General features: G+C 44.6%; 1 protein-coding gene across 1 annotated transcript in view; it reads left to right on the top strand.

Moving 5' to 3' along the window:
* The window catches only part of LOC126163113 (carboxypeptidase B-like), a 61,234-nt gene extending 54,037 nt beyond the window's left edge, over positions 1 to 7,197 (top strand). Inside the window, exon 6 of the mRNA XM_049920036.1 lies at positions 7,025 to 7,197. Within this exon, the coding sequence (XP_049775993.1) occupies positions 7,025 to 7,197 (173 nt within the window). The remainder of the gene's footprint in view (positions 1 to 7,024) is intronic.
* The last annotated feature ends 5,710 nt before the right edge of the window (positions 7,198 to 12,907 follow it).

The raw sequence follows: 12,907 nt of genomic DNA, 5'->3' as shown, positions 1-12,907 counted from the left end.
TGTGGCTTCATCAGTGAACATAACGTATCTAAAAAACTCATTGTCACCTGTTATCATTTCCAAGGCCCATTGGCAGAAAGGCACGCTTATTTGCATATCTTTCGACGTTAATGCCTGTGTCAGTGTGATATGATACGCATGATATTTATATGCCTTCAGAATCCTCAAAACAGTTATTTCGGTATTCCACTTTGTCTCTGAATCGCAGGACTAGTAATTTCGGGATCCAGTTGAACACAGGCGAGAACGGTAAGGGTACGAGCGTCATTTTCATTGTATTCGAAATGATGAGGTAGATGGTGCATGTATCCAATTCGAGCTCGTAGAGTGCTATTTCGAATAATGTTTTGGCTTGGATGTCGTCTGCTTGGGAAACGATCCACATACAATTCCGCAGCTGCAGCGTAATTGTAAAATTAACAACATATCAACAATCTCTGTAGGAGGATAGTGAGCCATTTTTCGCTAAAGAATAATTTACTTCCGTCAGTTGATGTTTACGGTTCACTATCTGAAAGTGAAGTGACGTGTGATCGCATTGCACCGACCTTTATACTGAGCCATAGTTCAAAGTTTGGCTACGGTAGTGCCACAATCGGGTGAGAAATGCAATTGTGAAGTGTTTCCTGACGAGATTTTAATACCATTGCACCTCCCTCCATCAAAAACTGTGGCCAGTAGGATATATTTTGTAAAAAAATAGCTTAATCTGGCGTAATGAAAGAATTGGTGCACATTTTGTATCGATTCGATGCGTCCTCGGATCATTCTAAATAAATCAGAGTTCTTCCCCAATTTTAATTTTTCGCGATTTCAGCGCCATCTGTTAATGGTTTAAATAAATGTTTCAGACAAAACTTGATTACTTTTTTATGGAGAATCCGAATCTGCAATAGAAAATGGGGGTTTCCATTTAAGATTTAAAAGTTGCCCCCCGCCCCACCCTCTGGGGCGGGGGCTGGGGGTCACGTGTAGTATCATTTGATGTCCCGCTTTGAGCTTACCAACTTGTCTACACCACTATTTTTAAGCGATGTGTAGTTTTCGAGATATTCTCATCCGAAACTTCAGATGGACCACCCTGCATATATATAAAATTCCGGTCAGGTTTTGACATGTCGGATTGCACCATTCTCCTGTTACTCCATCTATTGCTCCATAGATTTACTCAGAAACTTTAATGGATGGACACGGATTAATTGTCTATAATTACTACTACACTTTTCTCTTTAAACTGCACTTTTGGTCCCTGTCCTGAACAGCAGAACGGACTGTTAACATAATGAGCCTTTGGAGAGCCAAGGACTGGGCAACTAAACACCAGGAGAGCTGCAGCAGTTGCCAAGGAAGTTCAGTTTAGAACTTTTTAAAGAGGATTGTCAGTTTCGGCATTCGTTTTACAACGAAGGAAAACATCCCGAAAACCTTTTCCAGAACTGGGCAACAGGAGTTATTTTTATGTTAATTCTTGGCCCATATGTCCCAGACGAAACAATAGTCACAGTCTGTTTCTACACATGTGAAATGAGTGTAAATAAGGTTCGCTATTCTTTCACCTGACACTTTGAATTACACTCCCCGCTATCTTTCAGAAAGGTTTCGAGATCTGACCACTGGAGTGGAAAGTGTTCACTGCTAACGTTTCATACTCAGCCTCTAACTGGCTACTACCAAATTCCGCCGATAAGCTACATGACAACAACACAGGAATACAGTTAAATATAAATCAAGAGACACCCTAAAACACAGCATGGAAACAAATGAAATGTATTTCCATCAATTAAATCTCGCAAAACTCTGCATCGTTCACTGAACACTGTCTCCAGCTAGCTAACAGGTCCACGCTCTGATATAAGATGCCCCTTTCTATAGAGCACTTGCAAGGTCACTAAGGCAACGCTTGCCGAGAAAACTGAAAAGGACTAAACTGAATACCACGTCACTGGCACCCACGAAACGCACTTCCGATTCTTGTAGTCTTTCTCTTTTTGAAACTAACCTCGTTAATAACGCAGTGACTCCAATTACAGACTTCAGTGAAACACTTTACGACACAAACTCTGCTCTACAGGGCTCACGATTTACTAGCCGAGGACTGCTTGCCGACTCCCGGTTTCACAAGCTCCAAGCAAGCTCCGCGGGAGTATTTTAACATTCAGACCTTTCAGACAAAGTGCCTCCAGAGCAGAAGGTAGTCATTTCAATTGGCCGTTTCCTGCTAACCCTAATAGCATCTGCTGTAAGCTACTGCTTCCTGCCAACGCTTTGAGAAGTGTGTTTCCAACAGGTGTTGTCAAGCAGCCGCCATTGTGGGAAGTCAGAAGCCCTTGAGCCAGCTATGCAGGCTCCGACGAGAATCTGTTTACTAGGATTACGGAAAGACCAGTGTATCACCGGTAGGGTACAACAAACTTCCCCTCTTCCCCCCTCCTCCTCCCAGATACCTGAAATACGGGAAGGGGAGGCGATTTTTAATTTCTCGCTAATACAACTGGCACAGTTCCATCAACTTGAAACTATTTGACTGGTTGGAAGTAAGGAACACTGCGCTGTGATGTTCAAGATAGGGTGAGGAGGACTTGTCTAATTTACCACAAACAAAATTGGGCTGTTTCCGTAGTCTTGGATTTTCTGTTGGTTGCTTCGTTTTGAATACTGCACCGTGACTGGCTTGAGATGGGGAAGGGGATGGGGGCATATCTTCAGCCTGATAAGTGTGATGACATCACTTATAAGATTGATGATGTCACTGATAAGGATGGTGACTTCACTAGGCCAATGTCCTCGGCGTGCCAAAATGCCCAGTGTAAACAAAGTGACATGGATAGCTGGTAGACATACTACTCAAGAACATTCGTGAAATTGACTGGTCCGCCCAGAGTCCCTACTTGAAACCGGTGGAACAGCTTCGAGGTGAGTTAGAACATCACCTTCGTTCCAGATCCCAGTGTCCAACATGACTACCTTCTTTGATTTCGGCTCACGAGGAAGAAAGGTCTGCCATTCCGCCACAGAGATTCAGACACCTCCCTAAAACTGTCCCCAAAAGAGATCAATGCGTCACGCCCCATATTAATGTCCACTAGTAGTAATGAAAAGTAGCAGAAATGAGAGCAGCGAGAAAGTTAACATCAGGATTGATGGTCAAGAAGTAGATGCAGTTAAAGACTTCTCCTACCTAGGCAGTAAAATAACCAGTGACGGACGAAGCAAGGAGGACACCAAAAGCAGACCAGCACTGGAAAAAAGGGCATTCCTGGCCAAGAGAAGTCTACCAGTATGGAACATAGCCCATAATTTGAGGAAGAAATTTCTGAGAATGTACGTCTGGAGTACAGCATTGTATGATGGTGAAACATTGACTATGGGAAAGCCGGAACAGAACATTAAGTGGACTGATGAGGAATGAGCTGGTTCTGCGCAGAATCAGAGAGGAAAGGAGTATGTGGAAAACACTGCTAAGACATCAGGGAATTACTTTCACGTACGAGAGGGAGTTGTAGAGGGCAAAAACTGTAGAGGAAGACAGAGATTGTAATACATCCAGCAAATAATTGAGGACGCAGGTTGCAAGTGCTACTCTGAGATGAAGAGGTTGGCACAGAAGAGGAATTCGTGGCGGGCCGCATCGAACCAGTCAGAGGACTGATGACCCCAAAAAAAAGTAGGTAACTTTTTATCAGGTAATGAATAAAAATATAATGAAACATACGTTCAGATAGATGTATTATTTGAATATACGGATGTGGTACCACTAAATATCACGAATAAAACGAAATAATGAAAGAGAAAGATATTGATATATACTTGCTAGAGCTATATCTTTTAACTTCGCAGTTTTCCAGTCTTACGGCACTGTCGGTTTGCTCAAAAGTTTCTCTGTAAATGAAAATACAGGGTTATTCTAAACGATGGACCCATTTTCAAAATTCGTATGTATTCAAATACAAATCCAAAATGAACAAGCTTTATACAAATGAAAAGAGAAAGTTTCTAAGTTTTTGGCTGGCGGCGGCGGGCGGACGGTAATGGTTTCAGAAGCGGCCGGTAGAGTTCGCGCGGCAATAGGGCCGTCATTCAGTTTCACTGTCAGTGGTGGGTGAGATGGCGACTGTGGAGCACAAGGTTTTCTGCGTTCTTGAGTTCGCGAAAAGTGATTCGCAAATTCCAGTGCAGCTGGCATTTCTTTCCAAATTCGGTATTCAACCACCAACTCGCAAAAGCATTAGCCGCTGGTTTAAGCAATTTCAACTGACCGGGAGTGTGTGGAAAGGAAAAAGCACAGGCCGACTGCTTGAGTCAGACGATGATTTCCGACGGATTCACGAAAGTTTTGTGCGCAGTCCCAGTAAGTCTACCAACAGAGCCAATCGAGTATTTGGAATACCCCAACCAACTGTATGGAAACTTCTGACACGGCGTTTGCTGTACAAGCCCTACCGATTACAACTTGAGCAGGCCTTCAATCCGAATGACAAAGATAAGCGTTTGCATTACAAATTACACACTTCAAAAAAGTGTCGCATTACCCCAGTACCCAGAACTCTTGAAGATAGACGTTGACTGTGGACATTGTATCAGAGAAACAGTCTCTTTGACTGTTCAGAGATGTCACCAAACCCACGCAAAGATGTAAAGAACCATGCGCGTATTAGACGGAGGGGGTCCGACAGCCGATCAGTTCCAGTCATTCCACCAGGAAGGAGGTACACGGCTCGTGTTCTCTGTAGTTCAACCATGCCTAGACAGTCAATACCGCCGTTGGATGGCATCCGCATTGTTACTTTGTGCCAGGAACGGCTCTCAACAAGAGAAGTGTCAAGGCGTCTTGGTGTGAACCAAAGCGATGTTGTTCGGACATGGAGGAGATACAGAGGGACAGGAACTGTCGATGACATGCCTCTTTCAGGCCGCCCAAGGGCTACTAATGCAGTAAATGTCCGCTACCTACGGACTGTGGCTCAGAGGAACCCTGACAGCAACGCTACTACGTTGAATAATGCTTTTCGCACAGTCACAGGACGTCGTGTTACGACTCAAACTGTGAGCAACTTCACTCCCGACGTCCATGGCGAGGTCCATCTTTGCAACCACAACTCCATGCGGCGCGGTACAGATGGGTCCAACAACATGCCGAATGGACCGCTCAGGATTGGCATCACGTTCGCTTCGCTGATGAGTGTCGCATATGCCCTCAAACAGACAATCGTCGGAGACGCGTTTGGAGGCAACCCGGTCAGGCTGAACGCCTTAGACACACTGTCCAGCGAGTGCAGCAAGGTGGAAGTTCCCTGATGTTTTGGAGTGGCAATATGTGGGGCCGACGTACGCCGCTGGTGGTCGTGGAAGGTGCCGTAACGGCTGTACGATACGTGAATGCCATCGTCCGACCGATAGTGCAACCAACATAGGCAGCATATTGGCGAGGCATTCGTCTTCGTGCACGACAATTCGCGCTCCCATCGTGCACATCTTGTGAATGACTTCCTTCAGGATAACGACATCGCTCGACTAGGTGATGATGATGTTTGGTTTGTGGGGCGCTCAACTGCGAGGTTATCAGCGCCCGTGGAAATACCCAACCTTGGCTCATTCCAATCTCGCCACTTTCATGAATGATGAGGAAATGATGAGGACAAGACAAACACCCAGTCATCTCGAGGCAGGTAAAAAAACCCTGCCGAGAACCTAACCCGGGAACCCATGCTAGAGAAGCGAGAACGCAGCCGCGAGACTACGAGTTGCGGACGCTGGACTAGAGTGGCCAGCACATTCTCCAGACATGAACCCTATCAAACATGCCAGGGATATGAAACACAGTTTTAATCTGCCAGGAAGTTTCATATCAGCGCACACTCCGCTGCAGAGTGAAAATCTCATTCTGGAAACATCCCCCAGGCTGTGGCTAAGCCATGTCTCCGCAATATCCTTTCTTTCAGGAGTGCTAGTTCTGCAAGGTTCGCAGAAGAGCTTCTGTAAAGTTTGGAAGGTAGGAGACGAGATACTGGCAGAAGTGAAGCTGTGAGACCGGGCGTGAGTCGTGCTTCGGTAGCTCAGTTGGTAGAGCACTTGCCCGCGAAAGGCAAAGGTCCCGAGTTCGAGTCTCGGTCGGGCACACAGTTTTAATCTGCCAGGAAGTTTCATATCAGCGCACACTCCGCTGCAGAGTGAAAATCTCATTCTGGAAACATCCCCCAGGCTGTGGCTAAGCCATGTCTCCGCAATATCCTTTCTTTCAGGAGTGCTAGTTCTGCAAGGTTCGCAGAAGAGCTTCTGTAAAGTTTGGAAGGTAGGAGACGAGATACTGGCAGAAGTGAAGCTGTGAGACCGGGCGTGAGTCGTGCTTCGGTAGCTCAGTTGGTAGAGCGCTTGCCCGCGAAAGGCAAAGGTCCCAAGTTCGAGTCTCGGTCGGGCACACAGTTTTAATCTGCCAGGAAGTTTCATATCAGCGCACACTCCGCTGCAGAGTGAAAATCTCATTCTGGATGCCAGGGATAGATTGAAAAGGGCTATTTATAGAGTACATGACTCACCAACCACTCTGAGGGATCTACGCCGAATCGCCGTTGAGGAGTGGAACAATCTGTACCAATAGTGCCTTGATGAACTTGTGGGTAGTATGCCACGACGAATACATCCATGCATCAATGCAAAAGGACGTGCTACTGGGTATTGTAGGTACCGGTGTGTATAGAAATCTGGACCACGACCTCTGAAGTTCTCGCTGCACAGGTTCCGGAACTCTCGGAACCGAGGTGATGTGTGTATTACAAATTATTAAATTTATTAAATTGATATCAAACTTTATGAAAAAAACTTTGAAACTTCCTCTTTTCATTGGTGTAAAGCTTGTTCATTTTGCATTTGTACCTGAATAAATACGAAGTTTTGAAAATGGGTCCATCATTTAGAATAACCCTGTAGATAGAAAAGGGGGTAATTCCGTAGAGTATTGACTGTGTAGTGGCGATGCATCCATCAGTTTTGGGGCGACTCCTTATAAATTCCTATCTTGTGTCGGCAGGCGGCTCTGACGACTGGGCGAAGGGCTCGCAGGGCATCAAGTACGCGTACACGGTGGAGCTGAGGGACCGCGGCCGGCACGGCTTCGTGCTGCCCGCGCAGTACATCGTGCCCACCGGGAGGGACGCCGTGGCGGCGCTGGCGGTGGTCGCAGAGGCCGTCACCAAGCTGTGAGCCGCGGGCCGGTGGCTGCCGCCTCGCCTGGGGCGATCCTCTGCCCCACGGCGGCCAGCCGCCCCAGCCACAGACTGAAGAAACTGCCAGCCACACACGCAACGTGCTATGCCGACAGGTGGCCGCCCGATGTGCTGATCGCAGTGAGACAGTGTCCCCCCCCCCTCCCCCCAACAGGGCTTCATGCTACTGAGTGCGTTTAAGTCCGAACGTATGCTATTTTTTTCGTTCCGACGTACTACTTGCACCAGAAACTTTTAGCCTGTTCCTCAGTTCCGTGGCAGGTCACTCACACAACCATTTTGGTGGCTCATTTTTTTCATTATTTCGTTATCACGTGGGATTCAGCTTTCTTTGTACTGTCACATCTATATACGGACATCTTACACAACCAGCACAACGTCACTGCTCGGAGACAATGAATACTCACTATTGGAAAATAAATTAAGTGAATGATTACACGCTAGTGTTATACACTGAACATCGCTATTTTTAGTATGGAAAACATAGCGTAGTCCTGTGGCTGCCACTGAAACCCTAAACCACTGGACAAATTTGCCATGTCTTGCACCCATAAACAAATAATGCTCACCTGTTTGAAGCTCAAGTGCGTCTTTCTATCTGCACCCAGTCGCCAGAGGGAAAAATGCATATTTTTCAACTTGAACACGTCTCGTAGATCAACAAGATTATCTGAAGAACTATCCGAAATTACAGTCTGAACCTACTGAGTGGTGAACGAGGATCGATTTCCTGACAGTGCCCATTTTCTCGAAAATCTTACAACCACTTGGCGAATGTGTAAATGTGTAACTACGCAATGAAACATACTGTTCAAAGGAAGCTGTAATGAACAGGCAGCTCCTCGTTGTATAGGCCTGCGTCACACAGTTTGTACATCAGAAAGTTGTTACACGATCTTCCATTCCATATACAACTGAAGTGCTGACGTACTTCTTGCAACCGTGCTACTGTTAAGTGGAGCAAAAAGTGATACAGCTACTTTCGTCGAAGTACTTGACTAAACTGTACCGAAAGTAAATCTAACTTCACATCTAATATACTTTTCAGTATCATGCCTTGCTATACGCCTACGTATAACCCCAAACTTTTGACTTTCATGTTAATTGCATAAGATGTATGTAGGAGAGAGCAATAGTTGTTGATCTGTCTTGAGGTACACGTTCCCTAATGCTCGACGTATTTCATGTGGTGTTCCCATGAGGGTACATTGAAAAATTGAGGGGCGCTCTCGTTGTGAGCGAACCAACGTCTCATTTAGTTTATCTCAGGAAATTTGGAGAAGTTTACAGAGAAGCGTAAATTGACAACTCGGTGATGTGCCAATCAATGGCTAGTGGTCACCTGGGGTGAAACATATTCTGCACGACCAGCAGTTTGAACACTTGATTACTCCAATCAGTACCACAGCGAAAGTAACTGAACAGTTTTACACTGGGCACTTCAGGGAGTCGACGTCGTTCATGTCGAAGTGCTGAGCTTTAACGAGGACGCAGAAAGTGTTTGACGTGCAGTTTTGTATGACAGAGAAGGAGCAATCGCTGCTTCAATCTACGCAAGATCAGTGTATCCTCTATAGTACCGACACCGTCTTCAGAATTCCATTTCCAAGCGTCGGCTTACTCGGATATAATATCACGTTTTATTCTTCTTTTGATCTGCTTACTCGTCTAAATGTGTGGCACAGAAGATACTCTCGCAAACTGTTATACGCACCCTTCTCGCTATAACCATAAACAAGAACCTTAGTGGAGTGCGATCTACTGGTTTCTCTCACTGTGTTGGTGCTGTGAACATTGTGTCTATGGAAGTTCCATTGTCACAACATCTGCTAAATTTCGTAAGAACTGTGTTGGTGATACAAGTACCAATTTGGCTGTTATCGTAAGAACTGTGTTGCAGATGTAAGTACCAAGTTGGCTACTATCATTCTGTGATCACGACACACGTTAGTGCTGTACATCTGAAAAGTTTATTAAAAACAATTGCTAATGTTCTTAAGTGTGATTATTTTATTCATGTAAACCAAGTCTGTAATTACGCTAGATTATTGTCTAGTATATATTATACTGAGAGGCCAAAAGTGGATGGGATGGGATGTCAATGTTCTAAAGCCTCTGCGCTGTCTTTGTCTCCTCCCAAACTATACGGCGTTCGGAATGGGATCCTGGTGGCCCACGTTCCAACTGGCGCCTATACGGCACAGCAGAACGTCGAACTCTCAGTACGGTTCCTCCTCTCGACGTTTACGTGTGTGGAAACGATGGATGGTACGAGTAAAATGGAGAGCGTACTTTACTCTCGGAATTTTGGAGAAGACTCTAAGGTTCGGGTGAATAAAGCGAGTCAGAGATCATACTTCACCCGATGATATTCTCTGATTGAGTAAAAGGGTGGGGGAAAATGGTCAACTCGAACATCTTCCAATTTTGTATGAAGAGAACTAGAGAAATTCCTCACGAGCGGAGATCATTCTCCTTGTTTTGAAGCGAGCTCTTGTAACAACACGAGTCAAGATAGACGTAACGGAACTTGAATAGCGTATTTGCCTCTATTGGTTACGGTAGAGAGATCGATCTTTCGGTCCTGTCTGTATATTTATACATAATATTGCATGAATAAAGGCTGGGCGAGTGTAAAACTATCGTTAAAAACGCACGCCGCGCGATTTGTTACGATTTGGTCGGTCTTAATATTAGTAACATGCTTTTGAATACAATTAAAATATAACGGCGATACCTGTTTAGTGTTACTGGAAATAATATGTAGTAAATTAATGAGTAAGGTAGCCGATCCTATAAGAAAAGGTAAAATTGGGCATATTGAGGTTTTTGCTTTATATCGACGAAGCCGATGATACGGCGTCATTTTTTCGTTTACTCTTAGAAATAAACAAGTAAAGAAGTGCTAATTGTGCGTTGTGAAAACATATAGGGGCGAGTTTTAAATAACTACGGTATACGATCAGAGTAACAAAAGGACATTTAGTTACACGAAATCGCGGATAGCGAAGTGTGGTCATTAAATTGAGTACACCTACAGGGCGCTCAATTCCGGGATAAATCTATACGCATCTCATGAGGGACGCGGTATTGAGACCATTTTTTTTTAAATTATATCGCGGAGAGCTGGCTCTAATTTATGAAAAGGAGAAAAACGTTAACTTTTACGCGAACCCTTAATAATAGCGGACCGGAGAGAAAAATGTGTAATTGTCTTACGCCTAACAAACATTCGTGGAGGGCGGTGGGTAAACTAGAAGAGTCAATTACAAAATACTGTATCCGTAAACTGGCGTTCTACGGATCGGAGCGTGGAATGTCAGATCCCTTAAACGAGAAGGTAGGTTAGAAAACTTAAAAAGTGAAATGGATAGGTTAAAGTTAGATATAGCAGGAATTAGTGAAGTTCGCCCGGCAGGAGGAACAAGACTTTTGGTCAGGCGAATACAGGGTTATAAATACAAAATCAAATAGAGGTAATGCAGGAGTCGGTTTAATAATGTATAAAAGAATAGGAGTGCGGGTAAGCTACTACAAACAGCACAGTGAACGCATTATTGTGGCCAAGATAGACACGAAGCCCACGCCTACTACAGTAGTGCAAGTTTATATGCCAACTAGCTCTTCAGATGACGAAGAAATTGAAGAAATGTATGATCAAATAAAAGAAATTAATCAGATAGTGAAAGGAGACGAAAATTTAATAGTCATTGGCGACTGGAATTCGGTAGTAGGAAAAGGGAGAGAAGGAAACGTAGTAGGTGAATATGGATTGGGGCTAAGAAATGAAAGAGGAAGCCGCCTGGTAGAATTTTGCACAGAGCACAACTTAATCGCCGTGCGGTTCTAGGCGCTTCAGTCTGGAACCGCGTGACCGCTACGGTCGCAGGTTCGAATCCTGCCTCGGGCATGGATGTGTGTGATGTCCTTAGGTTAGTTAGGTTTAAGTAGTTCTAAGTTCTAGGGGACAGATGACCATAGATGTTAAGTCCCATAGGGGACTGATGACCTCAGATGTTGAGTCCCATAGTGCTCAGAGCCATTTGAGCCACTAGGGGTAAGATAGATACTGCCTACAGGAAAATCAAAGAGACCTTTGGAGAAAAGAGAACCACTTGTATGAATATCAAGAACTCAGATGGAAACCCAGTTCTAAGCAAAGAAGGGAAAGCAGAAAGGTGGAAGGAGTATATAGAGGGTCTATACAAGGGCGATGTTCTTGAGGACAATATTATGGAAATGGAAGAGGATGTAGATGAAGATGAAATGGGAGATATGATACTGCGTGAAGAGTTTGACAGAGCACTGATAGACCTGAGTCGAAACAAGGCCCCGGGAGTAGACAACATTCCATTAGAACTACTGACGGCCTTGGGAGAGCCAGTTCTGACAAAACTCTACCATCTGGTGAGCAAGACGTATGAGACAAGCGAAATATCCTCAGACTTCAAGAAGAATATAATAAATCCAATCCCAAAGAAAGCAGGTGCTGACAGATGTGAAAATTACCGTACAATCTGTTTAATAAGTCACGGATGCAAAATACTAACGCGAATTCTTTACAGACGAATGGAAAAACTGGTAGAAGCCGACCTCGGGGAAGATCAGTTTGGATTCCGTAGAAATGTTGGAACACGTGAGGCAATACTGACCCTACGACTTATCTTAGAAGCTAGATTAAGGAAAGGCAAACCTACGTTTCTAGCATTTGTAGACTTAGAGAAAGCTTTTGACAATGTTGATTGGAAAATCTCTTTCAAATTCTGAAGGTGGGAGGGGTAAAATACAGGGAGCGAAAGGCTGTTTACAATTTGTACAGAAACCAGAGGACAGTTATAAGAGTAGAGGGACATGAAAGGGAAGCAGTGGTTGGGAAGGGAGTGAGACAGGGTTGTAGCCTCTCTCCGATGTTATTCAGTCTGTATATTGAGCAAGCAGTGAAGGAAACAAAAGAAAAATTCGGAGTAGGTATTAAAATCCATGGAGAAGAAATAAAAACTTTGAGGTTCACCGATGACATTGTAATTCTGTCAGAGACAGCAAAGGACTTAGAAGAGTAATTGAACGGAATGGATAGTGTCTTGAAAGGAGAATATAAGATGAACATCAACAAAAGCAAAAGGAGGATAATGGAATGTCGTCGAATTAAGTCGGGTGATGCTGAGGGAATTAGATTAGAAAATGAGACACTTAAAGTAGTAAAGGAGTTTTGCTATTTGGATTTGTTGGTTGTTGGTTGGTTTGGGGAAGGAGACCAGACAGCGAGGTCATCGGTCTCATCGGATGAGGGAAGGACGGGGAAGGAAGTCGGCCGTGCCCTTTTGAAAGGAACCATCCCGGCATTTGCCCGGAGCGATTTAGGGAAATCACGGAAAACCTAAATCAGGATGGCCGGACGCGGGATTGAACCGTCGTCCTCCCGAATGCGAGTCCAGTGTGTAACCACTGCGCCACCTCGCTCGGTGCTATTTGGAGAGCAAAATAACTGATGATGGTCGAAGTAGAAAGGATATAAAATGTAGACTGGCAATGGCAAGGAAAGCTTTTCTGAAGAAGAGAAATTTGTTAACATCGAGTACAGATTTAAGTGTCAGGAAGTCGTTTCGTACAGTATTTGTATGGAGTGTAGCCATGTATGGAAGTGAGACATGGACGATAACTAGTTTGGACAAGAAGCGAATAGAAGC

Source organism: Schistocerca cancellata, chromosome 2 (genome assembly GCF_023864275.1).
Source record: "Schistocerca cancellata isolate TAMUIC-IGC-003103 chromosome 2, iqSchCanc2.1, whole genome shotgun sequence".
Lineage (NCBI taxonomy): Eukaryota > Metazoa > Arthropoda > Insecta > Orthoptera > Acrididae > Schistocerca > Schistocerca cancellata.
This window is presented reverse-complemented; position numbering and strand designations above follow the sequence as displayed.